Below are 24834 nucleotides of genomic sequence, written 5' to 3'. Positions count from 1 at the left end.
CACGGGCGGGGGCCGGTTTTGGGCTCCCAGGGGCCGTTTTTGTTACAGGGTAGTTTTTGCAGAATAGCTGCAAAATCGGCCCTGTAACAAAATCGGCCGAAAACCGGCCCTGGCAAAGAGCTCGGCGGCACACCGGGGTGCCGCCGAGCTCTTTGCCAGAGCCGGTTTTGGTTCCCAGTCCGGCTCTGGCTCAAGGTCAGACCACCTTTCCAATTTCGATAGCCAAAGGAATTCGCAGCACTCAAGAGCTCCCTTTGCTCTTTTATTTAATCAGTGTAACGGTAATAACCAAATCCAAACGCTAGCCAATGCGTTTCAACCACACTATCAAGTTCACGCCAAAGTGGTTGAAACGCGTTGGCTGGTGTTTTGGCTGGTGTTTTATTAACAGTATGCTGATTAAATAAAAGATGAAAAGGTACTCTCAAGTGCCACTAATTCTTTTGGATATATGCAGAGACGGGGAGCTGAGTGGGACTGCAGGGGCCCCGAGGCTCCCCCACGGTCCCCGTTGTGCTCACTGGGTCCCCTGGGACCGAAGGCACCCGGAGACATGGCCGGGCCCCAGGGGATGGGTCCTTGTGGCCAAAATCGGCCTGTGGAAGGGGGCTGTGCAGCCCCCTTCCCCAATTGTATTTTGTCTGGGCCACAGAGGATGGGGTCTCTGGGGACAAATTTGGCCCAGGGAGGGGAGCTGTGTGCCCCCCCTTTCCATTACATTTCCTACAGGGTTGAGGGTCCCCAGGGCCAAAATAATCAGCACGGGAAGAGGGGCCATGCGGCCCTCCTCGCCAAAACAAAATATATATTAAGGCCGGGTCCCACCTTCCCCATTCCAATGTGGCTGGGCCCCTAGGGAGGGGGGGGGCACATGGCCCCCTTCCGCTTTGAATTAAGGCCAGTCCTCAGGCTTGGGGTCGACGGGGCCAAAATCTGCCCAGGCAGGTGCGACACGTGGTCCCCACCCCATTCAAATGTGGCTGTCCACTCACACACTCACTCACAGACCCACTTACTGACTCACGCATCTACTCACAGACCCACTCAGATTCACATACCTACTCACAGACCCACTCACTCGCACACTCACACACTCATGGAGGCACTGACAAACCCACTCAGACACTCACACCTACTCACAGACCCACTGAGATACTCACTTAAACACTCATGCACCCATTCAGACACATGCACCCATTCACAGACCCACTCATGCACTCACTCAGACTGAGGAACCCACAAACCCACTCAGACAATCACAGACCAATTCAGACGCTCACCCAGACACTCATGCACCCACTCAGACACCCACAGACCCAGTGAGACACTTATGCAGCCACTCCGAGGCTAACTCAGACACTCACTCACCGAGACACTCATGCACTCACACACTCACTCTCAAAGGTTCTAGGTTACAGTTAGGAATTCAAATAAAAAAACATTAGAAATTCACTGAAAAAACAAAGGTTACAAGGACATTATATTTAGGCTCATATTTCACTCATACAAAACCAGGGAAATTTAGAATTAAAGTTACCTGAGCTAACTATAATGTACGCCCCAGCAATGTACTACTTATTACCTCACATATTGCATCACTCATGACATGGTCTGTGGCATCACTCATGACATCTAAAATGGCAACACTGATGGCATTACTGATGACAGCATCCACAGAACCACTCACATATCCACTCACACCCACATAGAGCCTCTCGTACTCCCACACAACCCCTCACATACCCATTCACAGACCCATACCAGTACTCACACAAGCAATCACTCAACCATAGAATCACTCACACAACCACTCTCTTATACTGCCACTAACATACCCACTCACTCACCCATACAGCCACTAATGCACCCGCTCACTAACAAATACAACCACTCACACATCCAGGCATACAGACATACAGACACATACACAACCACTCATATACCATTACAGCCACTCACACATCCACTCAATCACCCATACAGAAACTCACAGAACCATTCACTAACTCACACAAGTACTCACACACCAACACACACACACCCACACACCCATACAGTCACTCACACTTGTGGAAGAGGTGTGGTGCAGCGGCCAGGGTGCCTGACTTTGGACCACGGGGTTCATGGTTGGATCCCCGGTGGCAGGTTAGCCCAGCACCATGTGACTCTGGGCAATAGCTCGCTTAATCTTCCAGACGGCCCCCAGTGCTGGGACACCTCTCCGGAGGTAGCTGTGCGCTTTACAAATACTGGTATTTCATTTGGTACTGGTATTAACTGCCACTCACTCACCAATACAGCAACTGACACACCCACTTGCTTGCCCATACAGCCACTCAATCACCCATACAACCACTCACGCACCCACAGAACAACTTAGATACCCATTCACACATCCATACAACCTCTCACACAACCACTCACTGACACAGCCACTCACACAGACATTCACTCTCCAAAACAGCCACTCACCTATACACACACTCAAACAGCTTCTCGCTACCCATACAGCTACTCACACACCCACTCCCTCGCCCATAGAGCCACTCACACACCCACTCACACACATACCAATGTACCTATGCAGCCACTCCCACAGCCACTAACTCACTCATACAGCCACTCATACACCCATTAACTCTCCAAAACAGCCTCTCACTCACCCATATAGCTACTCACATACCCATTAACACATCCATACAACCACTCACACAGCCACTCAGACATCCACTCACACACTGATACAGACAGCCACTCAGATGAGATATGTTAGAAAGAGTATTGACTTATTACTAGTACATAAAGAATAATTTAACTTATGCTGTATCTTGGTATATAGCTTTAAGTCTCACAAACGTTTATGATACACAGTCAAAGGATGGTGTAATCAGTGATGTCGTTTGAGATGTCATCAGTGATGTCACTGACCATGTCATGAGTGATGTAATATGTGAGGCCATAAGCAGTGCATTGTGGGGGCCTACGTTATAGTTAGCTCAGGTAACTCTAACTGCTGAATTTCACTGGTTTTGTACGAGTGAAATCTGAGCCTAACTATAACGTCCCTGTAACCTTTGTTTTTTCAGATATATATTTATTTTCTTGGCTAATGCAAGACCTACACACACAATTGCATTCAAGAGCTATAGCCAATTAATGGCTTTCCCCCTCTGAATCAAGGCAGAAACTTTCAGCACATTCCCCTTACCACTGAACAACTGCACGAGTGGAACTTGGAGATCAAAGACGTTTACACTACCTACATCCACCAGATAATCCCACTGGATGACTCATTACAACAAATATAAAAAGATTTAGCAGTAAATGGATGCGACTGCCAAAGTACCATCAAATTTGACTTGTAGATGAAGTGAGAAGGCAACATTTATTCCCATCATTTTTTCTTGTTGCTAAACCACATTCTGGTTGAAAGTTTTGAGTGGGTCATCTAATATATGTGTCGACCAAAAAATACAATAGAGAGTCTGTAGGAAATGGAGACTAAAATTCTCAGCAGTGCCACGATCCATGCAGCTCTTACCATTTAACCAGCGGGAGTTGTACTGGTCTGTCCTCATGGCCGTCTGCTTGCCCATTGTGCGGAATATGGCGGCGTCCGTACCCATGAAATCAATGTACACCCCAGCATACAGCTCCTCATCTGAGGGAAGAGGAGACAAGTAGAAATTAGAAGACCTCATAGGCAGATTACAACCTTCAACAGAGAGGGAAGCAAAATAAAGTGCTTTCTTAAGTCTAACTACCAGAATCCACATGTAATTACTGATCAAAAACATGGTGAACTAACACAGCTATTTAATTCCTTGGTGAATACACACTTGTGAGTTTTAAACCAAATTATGATGGAGATGCACGGTTGAACTGCATGCAAAATCCCTGATATACATGTACTAATAATCACGAGATTCTGCACGTCACCACTGATGTTCAATGGTCAAGCTTTGTGTGTCGGTTCTGGTGCTAAAAACTGAAATAGGAAGTGCATTGGGGTACAGTGGAAGAGCTGGGTGATGGATACCCATACTTGAATAAAATGCTGTATGTCTAGATTGAGGTGCATTGCCAAAGTAGTGTGGTGGTTCAATACTGAAATAAGAGGATGCTGCTGCATCTCAGGACCATGGTTGTTGACAGAGCGGTGACAGATTTCAGCACGAGGTACTTATGCTTGGGAGGGGGATGTACTGATGGAGTTGTATGTGGTCCCTGTGTTAAAACAGCTCATGCAGAGCTCTGTGGCATCTATGCCTCCACAGTGCAGCTGCTCCTTGTTAATTAAATTGTCTGGTGTCACATCATGTAAAGGGACACGCATACGCCTTCGGAAGGTACCAGAGATGGCCTGCGCCTAACCCGACTTTAGCTGGATTAGTGCTAAGTGAGTGCTCTTTGCATGGTGGTGGGTTGGAGTTGAAGGCGTTACAGGAGACAGCTGCAGCTGTTTTAGAGACCACAAGACTCCCCCCTCCCCCCCTCCCCATTGAAGGCTCTAATCTGGGTATACAGTGCTATTGTTTACACTTTCCCTTCCTTGGGTTTCCCCACTTGGTAACTTTAGCCAAACCCTGTCCACCACTTGCTCTCCCTTCCTCCTCCTACCTCATTAGCACCGTGTAGTGTGGAGCCCATCCTGCAGAAACTACCACGTAACAAGGGACGTTTTTACCACTGCACCAGAGATTTCACATCAAAGGAGCTGCTCTCTTGCAAGATATAGCCCTCGGTTTAAGCAAGTTAGTAGAACCACTTTAGGTAGATCTCCTTATATTTGCTTTCACTTTTCACATATACGAAGGGTGGCTTCAGGGAAAGTAGACACATTAAAAAAATATCTACAACTCCAAAACACAGTACCCTGTCTTTACCCAACCCATTTGATAGCCAAATGCTGTGTTTCAGACAACATATCCAGCATTCAGGACACAGATCTAACCGTCTTCTAGGAATGAACGGCTGCTACAGGAGATTAAGGAGGTGGTTTGGCAGAGCTGCAAATGACCCACTTCAACAAGTCCAGTACAAGGACAAAGGCAAGGTGTACCTGCAGCAATGTACATGTTCGCACTACCAGTCACATGCTGAGGAGCTGAAGGTCAGCACTCAAATGCATGAGAACCAGAAGAGCTTCAGGACTAGACAAGCAAGAGGTGTTAAAGGTCAGGGTTGAGGATCTTTGAGAATATCACAGCAGCAGGCTTGCTTCCCTACGTATTAGTACCAGGCTGTATTAGCAAAGCTGTGTTGCGCTATCATGAAAATAGTTTCAGTTAAGAAGAAGGAATAAGGTAAATGTACTGATCAACATGGAGTTACATTGTCTGCAACGTGGTTGCAAAATTGCGGTACATACATGAAGTGGTTCAACAGATTACAAATCTGCATGGAGATGCTGCCCAAGACATTGGGCCTGAGTCAGATCTTGGCGGACGGGTTACTCCATCAATGGTGACGGATATCCCGTCCACCGAAATATAAATCCCGTTATAACCTAAGGGATTTATATTTCGGCGGACGGGATTTTCATCACCATTGTGATGGAGTAACCCGTCCGCCAAGATCTGACTCAGGCCCCAGGTTTTGATAGAGCTTGATAAATATCAGATGATCCGTATCACCAACAATGCTACATCGAAACATTTTTGCCCAGTATCAAGAAATCAACATTTCTTGTACGCCTTATCCAAACACAAATACTGCGTAAACACGGGTTTCAGAAAGCTCAACTTGCTTGTGCTAGAAGCAATAACCTCCCTCTCAAACAGAGAAACTTTTTATATCAGTCCAGCTGCAAATACAAAGTCCCTTCTAAGTAACCTTTCCTTGATGGATGGGGCACTGGAATGCAATGCTGGCACTGGAGAGTGTGCGGGAAGCACCGCCAATGTCCCAGATTAGCACATGGCATCTCAACTGGCGCTGAAAGGGCCCATCTCTCAACACTGGGCTAATCCGTGTGTAATACGGTCTTCTGAAGCAGCCCTGCAATGTGAGCACAGCGGTCTCTGCCCTCTTGCTCTGCTAAGTGAACAAACTTCATGCTCATTTCATTTATTGAAGAAAAATGCCACAGAAGCATCAAGGGGGCTCTAGGCGACTTCTCTTGCTTATCCTACAGGAGCTGTGCATGCCTCTGGGCAGTGCTGAGGAGAATGGTAGTAGGAGAGGGAGGCAAGGCCTGCTGCCAATAATCTATTCCCTTGCGCTTGAATTTGTTTATGCAATTATGCTGAACTGAAGAGGTGGGCTATCATGGGTAATACTCTAGATCATAAAATTGTTCAGAAGAAACTAAATCAGGGAATGCTATGCTGAGAATGTTCATGGGAAAGGAAACACTTCAAATGGAAGGACCAATCAGTTGGTTCTGCCTATTATTTTGGTGCCCAATTGTATCTTCCACAGACCGGGTGCAGAGTTTTCAGAGGAAACGAGAAGTGGGAAACTATTTATTTTAAATTTTACCACTGTGACTGTAAGGAGACTGATGTACTTTTTTGTGGAACAAAAATTTGTGAGAAAATGTGTTGTAGATTGAAGCACACAGATTGTTGTGTCCATCCTAATTTTAAATAAATCTTGCTCGAGCACAAATCCTTGTTATTTAATTGAGAAAACAAGCCCGGGGTGTTAGAAGAGCCCTATTCAAAATAATTGCACAGTTATAAAAGTTAATCACATTTGGAGGCACATTTCCTCATTCATAACTGCAAGTGGAACGTACTTTAAAGCTCATTGTGACTTCTTTGGAAAACAACAACGCCCTGGCAAACAACAATCCATGGTATATATAACTGAAAATAGTGCCAGTATAAGCTTAAAATCTGAAGCATTTGAGCCATGGCAAGGACGCCTTTTCAGATTGCTGGTACACTTCATTCCTGATCTGGATCAGATTAAACTGCATTATTCCGCAAAACGTAATATTTTTTTTTACCACTGAGAAAACAGTAAAGTTCACAATTAGCTTTGGCAAGTCCCTACACAGTGCTCAAGATTTGGTGTCAACATTCCCAGAACATACTTCTAAAGCGGACACTCAAATCTAAATCTTAAACAGTTATGCACCAAAAATCTAATCTTACGGTAAACTACTAAGCAACAACTGTACAAATAAAAAAAAAAAACTGCTTTCCAAACAATATTTTTGGTAAACAAAAAAGGTAACAGTTCTTCAAAAAACAATGAACACAAAAAAATTAAACAGCAAAACCTTGTAAAAAATAAAATCATTGGCAGAACTGAAATAAAATATTTCACAACTACAACTCAAATCATTTGCTAAATTATAAAGCAGCATATTTCTAAATACAAAATCAAAATCCCTGGAAAAGCATAAATCTGAACATTCATAAATTATGAAAACAGTAGTGAAATTAAAGGAGAGATGTTTACAAATCGAAATAATAATATGGGCAGAATGTATGGAAAACCACTTTAAAATATTTCTAAGACTAAACAATAAATATTTTAAAAATTAACTTTGACAGCAAAGTGAAATCTTTGGAAAGCAAGATATTTTAGTAAACCTAAACAGATAAAAAAAGAAACCCTTGTAGTAAAATCTACAATTACAGAAAATTAAGAGAAATCATCTAAGTTTCTAGCAAACTATCAAGATTTTTTTTTAAACCAAAAAGAATAGTTCTCAAATCTTAAAATCCTCGACTACTCATATGAAAAGCTATAACCCAGATCTTTTCAAAATGAGAATGCAGAGCTTTTCACTGGCTTAAGAACAAACTTCGATAAAACCAAGACAAGACTATTGCCAACATGAATAGCAAAACCTTGTGAGATACAAAATGTAAAATATTTCAAAATAAAGAAAACCATGCAAAACTATAAAAGGGCAGCTTTTTAACCAAAACTGAAAACCATTCTTAAACTCTTAACCTCCTAAAACTAAAATAGACTTACAAAAAATTAAAAAGCAAATACATTTTAAGACAAAGCAAATCTTTCGCAAATCTAGTGCATGTGCTTTGCAAACTTTAAATCAAAACTACAGCAAAATTAATGCCAAGCCCTTAGAAAAAGTTTTAAAGAAATATATACATGTAACGAAAAAGTAAAGAAAACATTTGCGATACTAAAATTAAATGTTTTCATGAAACTAAAATACAAAAGAGTCTACAGAGTTAAAATAATTTCTGTAATTAAAATAGCTTTTTAAAATGTATGCCACATCTATTTAAAGATAAGGAAATCTTTAAAAGCAAAAAAGGAAATCCTTTGCAATCCAAAATCCTAATCTAAGAAGGTGAATGTTTACAAAACTAAGTAGCCTTCTGCCAATTTAACCCACTGGTGGCCAGCACATCTGTACAGTCTTGTATCAGACACTTTCTCCACTAATATATATATATATATATATATATATATATATATATATCAGTCAAGTGGTTAAAACACATATTTACTAAATTAAAATTCAAGCCACATAAAATGTAGATGAACCTTTGTAACTAACATTTAACCAGGTTAAAAAAACAATCCTTAATATGAACAAGTTACTTACCTTTGATAACGCTTTATCTGGTGGATACAATATCTACTTGTGGCTTTCCCACCTTTGAATATTCCAATGCAGCAGCATTCCATGGAAACTTTTCTTTACAGCTCTCTCACATTGACGAAGACGTCATAATGCCCATGGTTCAGCACGTGTCTACTCGTGATGTCATTTGAGCCACAAGGTCCCTAGTCGGCGTGCTGGCGTAGGTTTCAACCCTTTTTTTGTGCCTTCGAAGCAAATGGGTGAAACCAACATCATGAATGAAACAGCAGGTTGTAAATGTATATACCTATATATATACACAAATATGTATATGAAATGGGAAATACATATGTAATATAAAAATATTTATTTTTGGTATATGCAGACAAGCAGAGGGGAGGCGAGAGGGGGGTCAGTGAGGTAGCCAAAGAAAGAGCAAATCATAAAAGAGTGGACAAATGGGCCTGTAAGGGGTCTATAGAATTCTCACTACACCACTTTACGAACGTAGCCCATCTGCTAGCATAAACTGACTTGGTTGAGTGTCTTCTGGCTAATAAAATAAGAGAACAGAAGGAAGGCCTTAAGAGCCTAAGTATCACCCATAATTCCAACAGATTTATAAGCAACAGTTGTTATTCTAGAGACCAAAGTCGTTTGATCTCAAGGTCCACAGATGAGCTCCCCACCCTAGAGTGGAGGCATCCGTTATCACTGTGGTCACTGGAGGAGTAGGGTGAAATGGCTTCCCTTGAGACAGATTGCCAGACAAACACTACCACTGAAGATCCGCTGCAGCGTCTCTGGAGAACTTAACTGACTCCTTGAGATCTCCGTTGTGCTGAAACCGCTGTCTGCGGAGGCACCACTGGAGGGCCCTCATGTGCCAGAGTGCATGGCTGACCAACAGAACACAGAAGGCTATCAGACCTAGCCGGAGCAAAACCTTCAGGACTGGAACCATTGCTCCAATCTGAAATATCGGAATCATAGCCTGAATGTCCAGGAACCTCTGAGGAGGAGAGTAGGCTTGATTCTCCGTAGTGTCCAGTACTGCCCCTATGAACAGAGAGCACTGCAAGGGCTCTAGGGGGGACTTTTTTTTTATAGAAAAACCCAGGCTGAACAACAACGGAGTTGTCAACTGCAAGCGATACATCAACTCGGGAGACTTGGCTTTGATCAGTCAATCAAGGGAATACTGCTGCGACCACCACCATCACCTTTGTGAAGACTCGAGGTGTGGAAGTAAGACCAAATGGAAGGATCAGAAGTTGATAATGTTGAGACACCACCGTGAAGCGGAGATACTTCCTATGCGATTTCAGAATGGAGATGTGAAAATACGCATCCTGCAAATCAATCAAGACCATCCATTCTTCCTTCATCAGAGCAAGACGCACCAGTGCTGGGGTCAGTATTTTGAACTTTTCCTGCTTGAGGAACCAGTTTAAAATCCTGAGAACTAGGTTCGGACGTAAACAACCGTCTTGTTTGGGGAATCAGGAAGTACCGGAAATAGCATCCCTGATCCAGTTCCTGATCTGGAACCAACTGTACTGCACCCTTTTGAAGTAGGGATTCGACTTCCTTTTGAAGGAGTAGGAAATGTTCTTCAGAACAAAAACCTTGTTGGGGAGGAAAGGGTGGGGTAAATTCTTGGAAGGGTAGGGCGTACCCATTTATTAATATACTCAAAACCCACTGATCTGATGTTATGGATCTCCATTGTGGTAGAAAATGAGCCAACCTTCTTCCCACTGGCAAAGCATGCTCCAAGATGGTGAAACTATAGGGTGCTTTCCAGTGACATTGGCAAGGGAGGAAGAGAAGGAGGAGGAAGAAGAAGGCTGATGAGTGGCTCCTCATTCTCTACCTCTGCCCCGCCCTCTATAACTCCTATAGATGGGATTGGACGGCTGCTGTTGCTGTTGTTGCTGGTACTGCTGCCTTCCACGAAAGGAGAAGTTCAGGTTAATCCCCAAGAATCCCTGAAACTGCCTGTACACTCTGGGCTGTAATTGAAGGCCCAAAGATCTTGCAGTCGCTTTACTATTCTTAAATCTCTCCAAGGCAGAATCAGCTTTGCACCAAACAGTCTCGACCCATCAAATGGCAAATCCATGAGGGTAGCCTTTACGTCCAGCTGGAAACCAGACCCTCTCAGCCATGCGTGCCTCCTAGCAGCGACTGAAGTCCCCCATCGCTCTTGCCACAGAATCAGCTATATAAAGGCCAAGACTGAATGACCTGTTGTGCAGCGGCCTGACTGTTGTTTAACAGTTCTGTAAAGTATCCCTGAAAATCCTCAGGCAGCTTCAGAATCACAGTTTTGTCTGATTCCATCAAAGCAGGAATGTACCATCTCAACAAACAGGCTCCGTTGGTTGACTTTAAAGCCATGCTACCAGAAGAAAACACCGTCTTGACAGACTGTTCCATTTCTTTCGATTCTCGGTCTGCTGGGGATGTCCGAAAAGACCCAGCAGTTGACTTAGATAAATAAGAAGCCTCTACCACCAAACTCTCAGGTGAAGGATGAGTGGATAAAATCAGTGGTTCCCCCGGAGTAGGCTTGTGTCTCCTCGCAATAGGTCTAGATACTGTGGAGGATGACATAGGCTTCTGCCATTCTCCATAATAAGCTCAGTCAGTGCCTCATTGAAAGGCAATAAAGGCTCTGATGTGGAAGATGTAGAATGCAGTACTTCTCTCAGTAAATTAGATTTGAGTTCAGTCGATGGAAGAGGCAGTTCCAACATATCTGCCGCCTTACTTATCACTGCATGGTATGATGTGACCTCAGGTGTAGGAATGTCTTTTGGAGATAACGATTCCCATTCTGAGGAAGTGTCTAAACCACTTGCCACTTCCAAACACTAAAATTCTTGATTAAGTGACACTATTTCTCCCTCTTCCAGTTCTCTTTCACCAAAAAAGTACTGCTCCTCTTCAGGAACCCTCTGAGCCTCTCTTTGAGATCTATGTCTCGACTTCAACAACAGCATCGGTGAAGTCAGTACCAGCGTCGGTGATGTCGGTAACGGTGCTGGGAACTTTGGTAAAAGAAGCTAATGGTACTGGAGTCGAGTGATGTGACATCGGAGTGGATTCAGCTGATGTCAGAAAGGGAGCAACTGGCACCAGAGACTCCGGTCGAACTTGTTCTGGCGAAGGAGTCGCCTTTCTCGGCCACGGAGGAGGCCAGCACACCTGGGCCAGCAGGATAAATGGCAGCAACGGCACCTACTGATATTGCACCAGAAACCACCCAACGAATGGGAAATCGGATCCATGGGGCCCACAGGTAACCTAGATGGAGTCATCGCACTCCTGAAAATACTGTACATAGCATTCAGAAAATTTGAAGGGTTGGACCCTGGAACAGGGATGGTTGGATACTCCAGCTCCTGTCGAGGAGGTGGAGCAGTCGGAGAAACATAGGTCTACCCCCAGCTGTGGATCCTGACATCCAGGCAAAGTTGGAGGCTACTTTGGACTCCAAGGCAACTTCGGAAGAGCTACTGGAGATGGGGCCGGAGTCACCTCACCTCTATCTTCATAGGATTTCAGATGTGGAGACACAGACATCAGAGTTCGCTCTCTCTAAGATCAATGCAGGGAACTATGACTCTGCTCCTTCTGCTGTTTCCTCTTTGATGACTTCGAGGAATGGGAAGACAGCAACTCCGAACGAAGACAGACTTCTGACGTCCTCTTTTCTTTTCTTGCCTTGGCCATGAAGAGTTTTGCTTCTCTCTTCTTCAGGGCTCTGGGGTTTATCTTTTGGCATGATGAACAGACGTTGTGGTCCGAACTAAGACACCAAAGACAATCTTCATGAGGATCAGTGAGTGACATCTGATCCTCACACTCCCTGCGGGGCTTAAACCCAGATTTCCTCAGTGGAGACATGTTTTCCTGCAACAAGGTTGCAATTTCCTGAAAAAAATGTCATAAGCCTCCTAACTCTATGGTGAGCCAAAGAAAAAAAACAGGGCCTCTTCTGGCTCCAAAGGCGTTATGCAGAGCCGCATGTACAGCCATGAGCGTTATGACATGCTCGTCGACGTGGGAGAGCTGTTAAGAAATGTTTTTGTGGAATGCTGGCACTTTGGGATATGCAAAAGGTGAGGAATCCACAGGTAGATGTGCCAATCAGAATCTTTATAAGCAACCAAATCTGAAGAGCTATGCCAAAAAACAAATATTTGTACAGTAAACCTTTCTAGATGATGCTTTGAAGCGGTTATACATGGAACTTAAAAAGCAAGAAATACACTTTTAGTAAATAGTATTTGATAAATCCGGTAAATTAGATTACGGTCTTAGACATCGGCCTGTGAGCAAAGCAACTATATGGATCTCATTAAAACAAATTCTGGTGAAGCAGTACAGTAAAAAGTATCTACTGAATCAACACATTAAAGACAATCCCATTTGAATCAATCATACCAACATTTCTGTTGGGAAACAAAGACAACTAAAACATTCCATTGCCAATCTTCAATTCAAACAAAATCTTTTGTGAATCTATGCATGGAAAATGATCTTGGGACTATGTGTAAGAAAAACAGTCACAAGAAGAAAATTCAGAAACAGGTGGGTAAAGTTGCAAAGCCCCCCCCCCCCCCCAACTTAGAGTTTTTTTTCTAATCTTTGCAGTCTTTGTAAATTTAAAAAAGGTTGCAAAGTTGAAAACAAAATATGGGAGAACAGGTCAGCTGTCTGTGAAAGAACATTTAGTGCGTTTTAGAAATGCCTTGCCAAAATGTGTTTTCAATGGACTACATGACGTTCAGTTCTACCATATCTGGAATTCATAATAGTTCTACTAGGAACTTTTATACTGCTTGCTGAGGAAGATCCCCGAAAGAAACTTCGAGCCAATACATGCTAATGACACTACTCGCCAGAAAGGTTGAATAAAAAGTTAATTGCAATGCAAAAACTATATAAAGGAATATGCTTTGCCCCAAGGAAGAAACAAATTATATAAGGTGTCAAGAACCATGCATGGAAGCATTTTGTAAAACTCACAAAACATAAATATTTTGCTACAACTAGAAAGCAAAGTGAGACTTTAAATTTCTCTAGAACTAAAGGAAGAAGCAAACTTCATAACAATGCTAGTTTTTGAATATAAAAATGACACCATAGTGGACTTGGAGAATCGAACCCTAGAGACCCATTCCCTGCTAGTCAAATTCTGAAGCTTTACCCTGATTTAGGTAATTAACCCTTCTTTTATGTTGGATCAAGAACTAGCCAATGGTCGTTTTGCACATGAATAAAACTGTTCCCATGCTTTTACTGGTTGCCTGCAAAATTCCTGTTTTTCTGCAAATTCTCTATACCATCATCCGGCACCAGGGCTCACAGACGATACCCATATCCAGTTTAAAGACTCGCACACCAAACGGGATCCTCTCTGCTTACAAGACTTGCCGGGAATTGGACACAGTGGACTAGAAAGTGATGGCACTGGTGGATGTGTCACTATAAGTCTTTTCAGAGGCATTCTGAAATGATCATTAATTTTGGTTTATTACTAGACCGTAACAAGGAGCATAGACATGAACTTTGTGTCTGTTTGATAGGACTTGACCTTAGCCTGACCTTCATTATTTCAACCCAACCAATATCTACCTATTGGTAAGAAAGGAATGTGCTGTGGCTTAGAGTGCCATGATTTGGTGATTTCTGCATACAAGAGACAGCATTAAGACAGAAGCAGGACACGTGCCACAGCAATTCGATAGATCCGCTGATGAAAGATGCACTTCACAGAAGTTTTCGCAGTCAAATATATTCCAGGTACTGAAAAGTAGAGCAGAAATCCAAAGGATGCTAAAAGTCATCATCATTGGGGCTGAATTCTTGTAGCTGAATACTCCGAAACAAATCCCTACCGAGCTGTTGTGAAACCGCAAATGACAACAATCTCCAGTGAAGCAAACACATGAGAACATAAATGCACCATATGACCCCCCTCCCCGAATAAGGACACTAAGAAACCAGACTCCAATATCTAAACATACATAGATGAGCAAATCTACTAGTGAAGACCACGTCTAATCACACAGAAATCAAAAACAGTCTATAGTGAAGCAGACCAAAATGCCACAAATCAACCTAATTACATTAAATATAACAAGCATAATGTCCAACTGCAAGCAGCCACAGCATAAATAATAACCCTAACATACACAGCTACACACAAGAGCACAATTTCACAAAAGATAATCAATGTTGAAGCATTCCAAAAAGAAATGCTCTAGTAAAGTACAAAGGCGAAAGCAAATGGGCAAAAATACCCACAGCAAAGGGGACAACAAAACTCCACTAATGCACCCAGGAAGGTAAGCAACACCTAAGTCACAGATCCAAAGCTCTAGATAATGCAGAAGTCAAACACAAATCCACGAAAACAGCCATTAGTTAAGAAAAAAACAACATAAACGCAAATGTGCATAACTTAAACTGCGAAGCTCGAGTCAATTTATGACATAAATGAGGTCCACTGAAAACTGCACATGAAAAGGGATCTAATGTTTCCCCCACAATCCCTTGATTGGGATGAAACAGAAAAACATGTAACATTTCCTGATGGGTGTTATTGAACAAAGGATCTCTGAATGAAGGTCTCTAACATGATTGTCATCCAAATTATGATACAGTCTTGATCAGTCTTTAGAGATCTTATCCATGGTCAAAAAGGGCATCAAGTCAAGCATAGTCCCAGAATCAAAACATTCTGAAAAAAAGGTTAGGGTGTTGACACTTACGGATGAGGGCTGACACGCTGTCCAGTTTGGGGTCATAAGAGCATTTTCCTTTGCCAGATTCCAACCGATCTGGCTCCAAGTAGAAGATATATTCCTGTAGTGGGCGGAAGAACAGATGCATAGCATGAGCAAGGATGAATTTCAATTTGAGGCACTAACGTTACCCAGAAATAGGAGTTGCTGCAGGCCTACAGCCGCACTGCCACAAGCCTGTTAGTGAGTCCATTCACTGTCCACAGGATTAAGCCCTTGGTGCCAGACAGAAAGGCAAGATGGTCTGTGGATGTAAGATGGTTCTGAAAAGCAAAATAGAGGCTAAACGCATCTTCAGCAACCCCAAAATATGAAGGTCTTGGAGTTTGCCAACACTGATGAGGTACTGTCATGTTAGCAAACACCTTAGCGAAAGAAAATGACATTTCAGTTACTCTGTAAATTACTGGGCAGAGCAGGCAGTGTTGCAGTCAATTTTTACTATTTTAACTTCAGAAAACAGAAAATCCTATGTAATCTAAAATCATTTTTAGGTTGCAATGTTTAAATAGAAGCTCCAGTCTACCTAACTGTTACTTTACTCAGTCACAGCTCAGCTTTTGTACATCAGACCAATAGGCCGTTATAATTTTTTTCACTAACTAGCATTTTTTCAAATTCGGATCACTAAACTAAATCCTTCCGTTATCTGAAAGTAATATTCCCTGCTTCTTGGAAAGGTGATACAAGTGGTGCAAAATCCAAAATCCGATAACTACAAGTTCACAACCGGCCTGTAGTACACAAATTTGCTCAGTTTGTATCTCTCCAACAAAGCAATGGAATGGGGGGGGAAAGGGGAAGAGGAGGAATATTTCTAATCTCAAATTCCATGGGAGTCTTAACAGGAGATTTCAGGTTCCAATCACATCAAGTAGAACTTCTATGATTTGATTAAATACTAAAAGAGATTAGAACATTGGAACGTTGGCAGCTCCATTGAAGACAATGGAGCGCTCCGGGCTAATACTGGCTGGTATAAGCCCGGAGCTCCAACATTCCAATGATTGTCTTTGTTCACAGCTCTGGCTGTGAACAAAGACTTCAGGGAGCCTGAGGGGATTTCAATCCCCTCGCGCTCCCTGAAGGGCTTTGTTTTGGTAGAACATTCTGCCCTCTAGTGGCAGAATGTTCTAATAGCCTTATAGCCCTTCGTAGCAGGGCTATACCGCTGTTAATGTCCCGCTGCTGTTGTTAAAGTCCCTCGCCTTCGGCTCGGGCCTTTAACGCTGCAGCGGGCCATTAACAGCCGGTATAGCCCGCTACGGCGGGCTATAAGGCTATAATAGCACTACTACTGAAGATGTGAATTGCCGGTAAGGTCTAGGAGGAAGCTCAGTCTGAGGAGAATGAGCTTAGTTCTTGAGTACTTCAGTGGAAGGAGGTTTAAAAGAGAATGTTGGAGCAACAAAAGCAAGTGCCTTTGTCTTGGAAGAGGACTTCTGCTCCTGGTTAGTTTAATACATCAGGCAAGATCCACCACTCTCAACATCTGGCCCATTCACATTATTAACATCAACTCTCACGTTTGCATTATGTGGGTTTGCCAAGCCCGATGTCAGTGTCAGCACAGTTCTCAGACACACTGTTGAACATTGTTAAATAGGATTATCCAGTGATGTGTAATATAGATAGCCTGTTCCTATCCACAATCCCACCAAGGTGCAGTACAGCATTTGTGGTGCTCATCTGCCTGGATTCTTAAACAAGTTGGATCACGCTGAAGGATGATCCAATGCGGTGATCCATCTATTTTAAGAGAATGACCTTGTTGAAGTCTACGCAATGAAACCAGAGGGTCGGGGACAGGATCACGGTCCGGTTTCACTCACAGCATGTAGTGACAGCTGAGTAAAGAAATTGGTCACACTGAAAGATGACTAGAGGAAACCTAGCCTTGATCGATGAGAAAACTCTGGACAAACTCAGTAATTGATCCAGGACTCATTTCACAAACTAAGGAGCTGAGGTGACCAAAATGTATTTTACTCTGCTTGATAAGTAAGGCAGGAGTGTAGGGAAAAAAAAATATTCTTAACAAATTTGTGAGGGCTGTCGATGCTTAAACCATAATGTACAAAAAATTACCCAATGGAATTAGGCATATTCAGATACAACTGCCATTGTTGCACTGCCCAATTATGCAAATAAGCATTAGTTTGGAACCCTGGAGAAACATGTGCCACATACAAAGTGAACACAGGTGCTTACTTAACATACTAATCAGATTAACTGAAAACCAGCATGTTTTCAACCTGCACCTGGTCATAGTTATAGGGTAGCTTGAGAATTTTAAGTACACTGACATTTTGCCTTTAGACAGCAAGTTCTGCATCAGACAATACTTGAACAAGGAGGGTCCATGGTTTTGGAATTGCAGTTAAAATGTAAAGAAAAACACGGGTTCATTTGCAAGGCATTAACAGCCTCCTCACAGTATGTAGAAGCGTAACTGTTCTGGGGTGTGATAATATTAGATGGTACGGTATAACGTCCCTATTATGATAGTGTGTACAGATTGCACAACTCTAGGAGCAGCCGACATTCTTACGGTACTTCCCAATTTTTTCTTCATGCCCAACATTCTCAATCATTCCTTCCTATACAATTTCTTATGCAATCCTGGTATTTATTATCCATGGACATATCCGTATGAAGATAGGACCAGGAAAAAGCAGGTCCTTTTGCTTGCTACTGTTAAAAGCGGCTACAATAGCCTCTTAGCACTACTCTTTTGCCCAGGAGAGAGACGTCGCTGTTGAACTGTCACAGATGGGAGAGACAAACAGTCAAGCCCACTGTCATTAAGGAGCTTCCCCGGGATATCTAGACAATGGTTGGGCTGCAGGTTTGAGGACTGCTCTGCAGTTAGAGATATTCAATAACTATATCCTGTTTGTACTAGGATTCTCTTAGGATTTGATGGACTAAGCAGACAATGAGGCTTTCCACATGCAATCGCCATTTAAATGACATTTTGCCCTTCTGCATGGAGACCACCTTCTCAATGATAATCCCCTACTTCTAAGCTACATTCAAAATGGATGGCATTTGCCTTATTTTGATCTCTTGGATGGCATTTGCTTTATTTTGATCTCTTGACTGCATGTGTTTACATGGTGGCTTAGATTTTATAGTTAGACCAATGCCAACTAAATAGGCCTAGGACTTAATAAATTATATTCATTGTTATAACGCTATTGTATGCTCCTATGGCCCTTTAGCTTGAGAAATGTGTGAATATGCCAAAAAACACCAAAACATGCTAGGGGTGGCATTCAGCATAATATACACAGCAGACAGTAAGAAAAATGGCTGAGTGGCGCAATCAAATATTCGTTGGCCATAATTGCATGGGCTGCTTTGCTGCACACAGTCCTCCAAAAAAGTCAAGATGTGCAAAAGAGGTCAAGCTAGTTCTAGCTGATGAGATCCAACAAGGCTGATGCGGGTCTCAAGTTGCTGTGTTCTAAAGCAGAGGGGGTCTGGCATTAGCAGTTCGTTGTGCGCTATCCCTTTTGGGGCAGTGCCCAAGAGATATTTTCATACGGTGGAGATGCTCATCTTAAGTGGCGCAAGGCCAAAAAACGATGATCTGGAATTAAGCAGGAAGTAAGGGGCAGTGGCTGGCGTTACTTCATGCACTACACAGAACCATAGTGTATGGTTGGTCAACTTAAAAACAAAGGCTGTGCACTCTGCAGCTGTTTAAGGTGGTGTTGAGCTTAATCATTCAAAATTCTGCCTTCAATCGGTCCTCATTAGGAGTTTAGAGCAGAGGTTAAGTCCCAACTGCCCTTGTGTACCTTTCCTGTTACTGGCTAGGTCATATGCACCACCCATACTCAAAACATTTCTAGGATTTGTGAACAAGTGGCATGGCTACATAAAATACTGCATTAGAAGGCTGTCCCCTCTCCTCCACATTGGCATGAAGGGGATGGGAGACCCCTCTGAGGTGTTGTTCATGGGGAACACATAAGAAAATATAAAAATCAACAATCGAAGTAGAAGGTTGGGGGGGGAGGGGAGTTGTGGCTGAATTTTAACAGTAATGAAAACTCTTCCCACACCGTCAATATCGATGAACAATCACGCAAACTTGTTACTCTTGATCTTAAGCCTCGGCTAAAATATCCTTGAAGTAATGTACCATCCCAGTAAATTTCTTTTTGGGGGGGGGGGTCCTCACTCAAGAAACACGTTATTTTGGGGGATGACCGAATGCCAACTTTCAAGACGATGAAGACAGATTTAATGGGGATCAAAGATGAATCGCTAACACATACACTTTGTGTTTCTTCAATCTGTGGCTTTGATGCAGAAGTGAGACCACAATATAAGGGGGAAAAGCCAAAGAATAATGTGCAGGCAACCAAGAAACCAACATGTGTCGGTCTTGTGAAGCGTTGGCCTCAGGTGCAGACAGAAGAAATACTTCACCAGGAACAATTTCCATTCCAACCACTATGGAGTAAAAGGAAGAGGCATAGAGTCGAGATTACTAAACGTGAATTGTGTGGGAGAAAAGTGCTGTGTCCCTTTGCACATGAATTTTGTTCCGCAATTGAGCGCATCACAAGTGGATCAACTGATTAACTTCATTCAGAGTGGTTAATTCCTGCCAATTCTTTGTCATCTCCAGATTGGAGCCAATTGTTATTTTTATTCATACATTGCAATACGTTTCTTTATGATTGCTATTTCCGAATAACTCCTGTATGCTTCTGTAGCAATACACAATCCTATTTGTTCATTAATATGCACACGTTTTTTCCTTTTTTATGTTGTTTAAAGAGCAGATGAAATCCTTTGATTTGTCCATTGACTTGAACTCATCACACTTCTTTAAAAATAGTATTTTACACAAAAACTGAAATTGACAAACGTATAGAAAGAAAACAGTCATGAATAATTCATTTAATTGTACATGTCACAGATAGTTAATGCACTCTGGGTCCACTAATGCAACGTACCAGCTTGCCCCCTCCTTGCTTTAGTGCGTTCACACTGTTCCTTTGTGCGTGGTTCATGTGAGCCAGACACACACACACTTGTCTGAAAGCATCAGTCAAAAAACCTTGGATTTAAATGCTTATCTCTCAGTCCATTCCATTTGCTCCCTTTCCTTCCCGTCCAAATGATCCTTGTCCAATCAGTCAAAATGCTTCCTGTCCTGCCACTTCAAACACACCCTCTCCAGTGCTTCCAAATGTTCCTCGTCCAAGAACTTTCCCTTCCGCCTGTCCAAGCTCGACAGTTCCAGGCTTCGCCAATTTTAGCCCTCCCAAAACCTCTCCTAACAGGAACTGGAAATCCTCTCCTTAAATCCGGTCCAAATACTCGACTTCCAATACTAATCCAAACATTCCCTTTCCAGACCACCTATTCTGTTCAAATGAACTTTTTCATTCCTTTCAAATTGCTCCCTTCAGCTCACCAAAACACTCTATCCAAGTACTTCCCTGTCAGAAAGCCCCACCCACCCCACTATGTCCACATTCCCATCTACTTTTGCTTACAGCACCTTCAAATAGCCCCCTTAGAGCCCATCATGGCACTTCCTTCCCAGTCCACCCAACGCGGTCCCTTGAAGTCCACCCCAGAGCTACACATCCAGCTCACATAAATGAGCTCCTTCTGGTCAGCTAAACGTTTTCCATCCATTTCTTGCAAACGAACCCCTTGAGCCTTCATGCGCTCCTCCCTTTCCATTTTCCGGTCTGTTCACAGCCCAACCAATTGCCAGACCACAAGATTCCCCCACTTGAACCTGCCGAGGTGATCTTGTCCATGGCATCAAATGCTTCCAATTCATCCTGGTCGAAGCTCCTCCCAAGCCGGCCTGACCAAACTCTCCTCTTCTTCCATACTTTCCAAATACTCTCCATTTTGTTAGCACATATATCTCCATTCTATCACACCCAACACTGTCATACTAGGTTGCCTGCATGATGCCTATCAAAACACTCCCCTTCCAGTCAAACTCTCCGCAGTGGGTTCATTCCCTTCCCTTCTAGTGCCACCAAACCTTCCAAATCCTCCTCTACTAGTTTATGCCTAACCAAATGCTTCTCTACTAGTCCTCCCAAACCTCCTCTCTCCCAGTCAATCCATACAATTGCTTTCTAGATACTGCCAACGCATAGCTTCCAGAAACGCAAAACAATTTTGTTCCTCCGGTCTAAAAGTTCCCCTTAGAGCTTCTTCTCATATATTTCACTAGTTTCAGTTAATTTATATTCCATGCAAAGAAATCATTAGTTTCATATCATGCCGTACTTACAATTCATTCATTAGTTCAATATATTGTTTGATTTGCGATAAACACATAAGTGATAGCCTCATTCAATATAAAGAATGTATGATCTACATAGGTAACATGGATGAAGAAACGATTTGATTCCCAAGCCTAGACTGATTGTACCCATTTGTACTAGGATGAGATGGTTAGTAGAGCTGGATGCAGACAAAGACCTTTGGAAGGTTAGAACACTGGGACCAATTTACACAAAAAGTGCATGCCCATGCGCTGGCAGGTGAGGGGATTCTCGTGAGGGTTAGAGTGTTTTACTAGTGCGCTAGGGGTTAGAACACCCATGCCAAGGCTTCTCATTCCATGCTAAGGGAATGCCGTGGGAGTGATCATCGGGGTCGGGCGGAGTATGAGCTTGGAAGCAGCTGGCTACTACCCTTTGGGGAGAAAGGGCCTTGCCAGTCCCAAGCGTGTTTCCCACCTTGTGCTCCGCTGGCGCTGGGCTGGCAGAGGGATCGATGGCTCTGCTTCCCCGTCCTCCCGGCTGGATAGTTTGGGTCAACTCAGAGGCCTGAGGAAAAGGAGCAGTTGAGAAGAGTTAGAAGGGCGGAGATAGACCTGGGGAGAATCCCAGGTTGGATTTTGCTATGTTGGAATGTTTCATGTGCACAGAGATGGGAAGACCCCCTTGTAAACAAAATTTAAAAAAAAATTAAAGCTGCTCTCTCCTGACCGCCTGTAGAAAAAATGTGCAGCACCATATAATGTGGCCCGACCAAAAAAAAGTGAGAAAACAAAAATCACTGGTGCCAAGGAGAAGGTCAGGTTTATCGAGGGGATAAAAAAAAAAATCCAGATTTGTGCTCAAAGTGGCTCCCACAGTTCAGACAGGTTCAAACGCAGACAACAATCACTAAAGTGACAGTAGTAGATGTCACCAACACGAGTGGAGCAATCCCCACTTAAGGAATGCAAAAGAAATGGCTTTCTCTGGGGGTGCACATGTACCAGTAGGTCCATGGACACGTTAATAATCCTTTATAGGTGGTATGTTTTTACTTCTTACAATAAATCTTTAGTCCTTTTATAAATGGATTGCATTTCCAGTAGCAATACATATTTCCTTCAATCCTATCATTTTTAGTACCTCTTCCTACCTTAGCCTGGTCTTCCCAGTGCAGGCCCTCCATAGCCACCCTTTAATTGTGAGAAGTATGGGCTCTTAACAGCCATAAATCTGGACTAGTAAGACGGATATCCGACGAATCTCTCAGAAGAGCCAGGAGCAAAGCAAAGAGGCAAATGAATGGTGATGGGGAAATGATACAGCTGGGGTTAAGTTTTATTATTTGTGATGGTGGTGGATAAAGTCATTTATGAAGCCAATGAAACCCAGTTACACATGTCAAAAAGCAATCAATGTAACATTTTCTCCTGCTACTTAAACAATTTCAATTCTGCACCTCATAGTAATTGGCTGATCCATCAGCAAATTTTCCAGAAGGAAAAAAAACAAAAAAAACAAAAACACAAACACCTTAACCATTTCCCAAACAGTGATCAAAAACCCTTCTTTTTACAACAGAGCTTAACTACGCCATTATGTACAGCCAGTGGCTCTTCACCATTTCCAATGATTCACCTTTTAATAACAGCTGATGCTGACCTTCCTATGGAACAAGTGATGCATGTTGTGTATCTCTCTCATTGCTTATGTTGGTGATGGATGTTGAGTGCTAGCATTGTAGCAAGTCATAAGTGGCACCAGCTGGTTGTGAGGAAAGCTATGACAAGGGCACGCAAGGGAGAGCGCAATGATTGCCAGGCAGTGAGACTTCGGGTAGGAAGTGGAGACAGCCCCGACAGTGGTAAAGAGAAGGCAGGTGGAGGGGAGAGCGAAGTGACAAGGGACAAAGAAGGGGACATCATACACCTAGCTAGGAGGACAAAAGCGGGGACATAGACGGACCAGCAGTAGTTTTCACTGTGCCTATTGGCTGAGAGTTCGATCAGGTTTGAGTAGTTTAGAAGACGGCTGATGATGGAGGGGAGAGTGTTGGCAAAGGGAGAGCGTCAGGAAAAGATGCATGGTCGAGTGCAATGACGCACAGTTTTAAATAAGGCGCGAAGGGAAAAAAAGAAGATGGAAAAGGCAGGAAGGTAGTCAAAAAGCCAAACAATGAAAAAAGTGATTGTTGGCGACGGCCTGGAAGGTTCACCAGGTTTTTACCCTGATATTTCATTGAGAGCAAACTAAATTAGAAGGTGAGAGGTGGGTTTTAGGTGAGCTCTGCTGAGAAAATAATTTGATAAGTGTGACACACGGCATTACGTACGAACACACTATGAGCTGTGAAAATGTGAACCATTGTCAGTGTTCCAATGTATGTATTTTTATAAATAAGTTGAACTACAGTCAGTGTTTCACATCATTCCCTGTAGATCAAGTAAGCTACTGCTGCTACCCCATTACCTACAGCTCAACCATGGCCATAGAGGACATACCATTCCCTAGGGCTAAACCAGAGTTTTTGTCCATTGCCCGGAGCTCATCGGCAACCAATGCTACCATGCATCCTCTGGGTCCCCAAGTCACCATTGACATTACCAAACGCTCCAACAACTCCAGCAGGCATACACCATTCTCTGCATGACTGCCATAAAGGCTTCACATTACAATATGCTTATGACCTGCTTGTGAGGGCTCTATTGGTTGTTAAATAGCTTTTAACAACCGCATAGTCTGAGGCAGAGGGCTACAAGGTTGATAAAGCATTTCACCCACTAAGGGTAGAATCTTCCTAATTAAAAAGGTAGAAACTGAATGACAAACTTTGGAGCCTTTTTTACCCGAGTCATTTCATTGTCTTCAATGGTGCTCTCAACATTCTAATGTTCTAATACAAATGATTGTTTTATTTGTGGCAATACAAAACTGTGTCAAAGGCCACGACTAAAGAATCTGTACTCCTCAGCTCATAGCCCACCACGGACAGCGCCACCTGCTGGAGAGGTTAGGGACAGGAACATCTGAAAGTCTCCATGAGGCTAACAGGTGCCTCATTCTGATAGTGATTGGTAAGAGACTGACCCATCCCAGCACTGTATCCGCAGAGACGGCTAATGGTTATTTAACAAAGGCATGCAAAGGAACGTAAATGCGGCCAAGTGTGTAATTAAGACCATGACTCCGAGGCAATGTGCATGAGAAGGGGAGTGACCAGGGAAAACGCTTAAAC

At 43.1% G+C, this 24834-nt stretch overlaps 1 protein-coding gene across 4 annotated transcripts in view; it reads right to left on the bottom strand.

The window, feature by feature from the left end:
• The window catches only part of SEMA3F (semaphorin 3F), a 305078-nt gene that overhangs the window by 58610 nt on the left and 221634 nt on the right, over window positions 1-24834 (bottom strand). For 3 of the 4 annotated variants that reach the window (XM_085625080.1, XM_085625077.1, XM_085625078.1), the window contains exons 6-8: window positions 22077-22166; window positions 15307-15400; window positions 3542-3661 (exon numbers count right to left, since the gene is read on the bottom strand). In XM_085625080.1, coding sequence (XP_085481206.1) covers window positions 3542-3661; window positions 15307-15400; window positions 22077-22166 — 304 coding nt within the window. The remainder of the gene's footprint in view (window positions 1-3541; window positions 3662-15306; window positions 15401-22076; window positions 22167-24834) is intronic. The other variant, XM_085625079.1, reaches the window with a different exon arrangement.

This window comes from Triturus cristatus, chromosome 9 (assembly GCF_964204655.1).
Source record: "Triturus cristatus chromosome 9, aTriCri1.1, whole genome shotgun sequence".
Taxonomy (NCBI): domain Eukaryota; kingdom Metazoa; phylum Chordata; class Amphibia; order Caudata; family Salamandridae; genus Triturus; species Triturus cristatus.
Note: the sequence above shows the minus strand (reverse complement) of the source record. Positions and strands in the feature narration are given on the sequence as shown.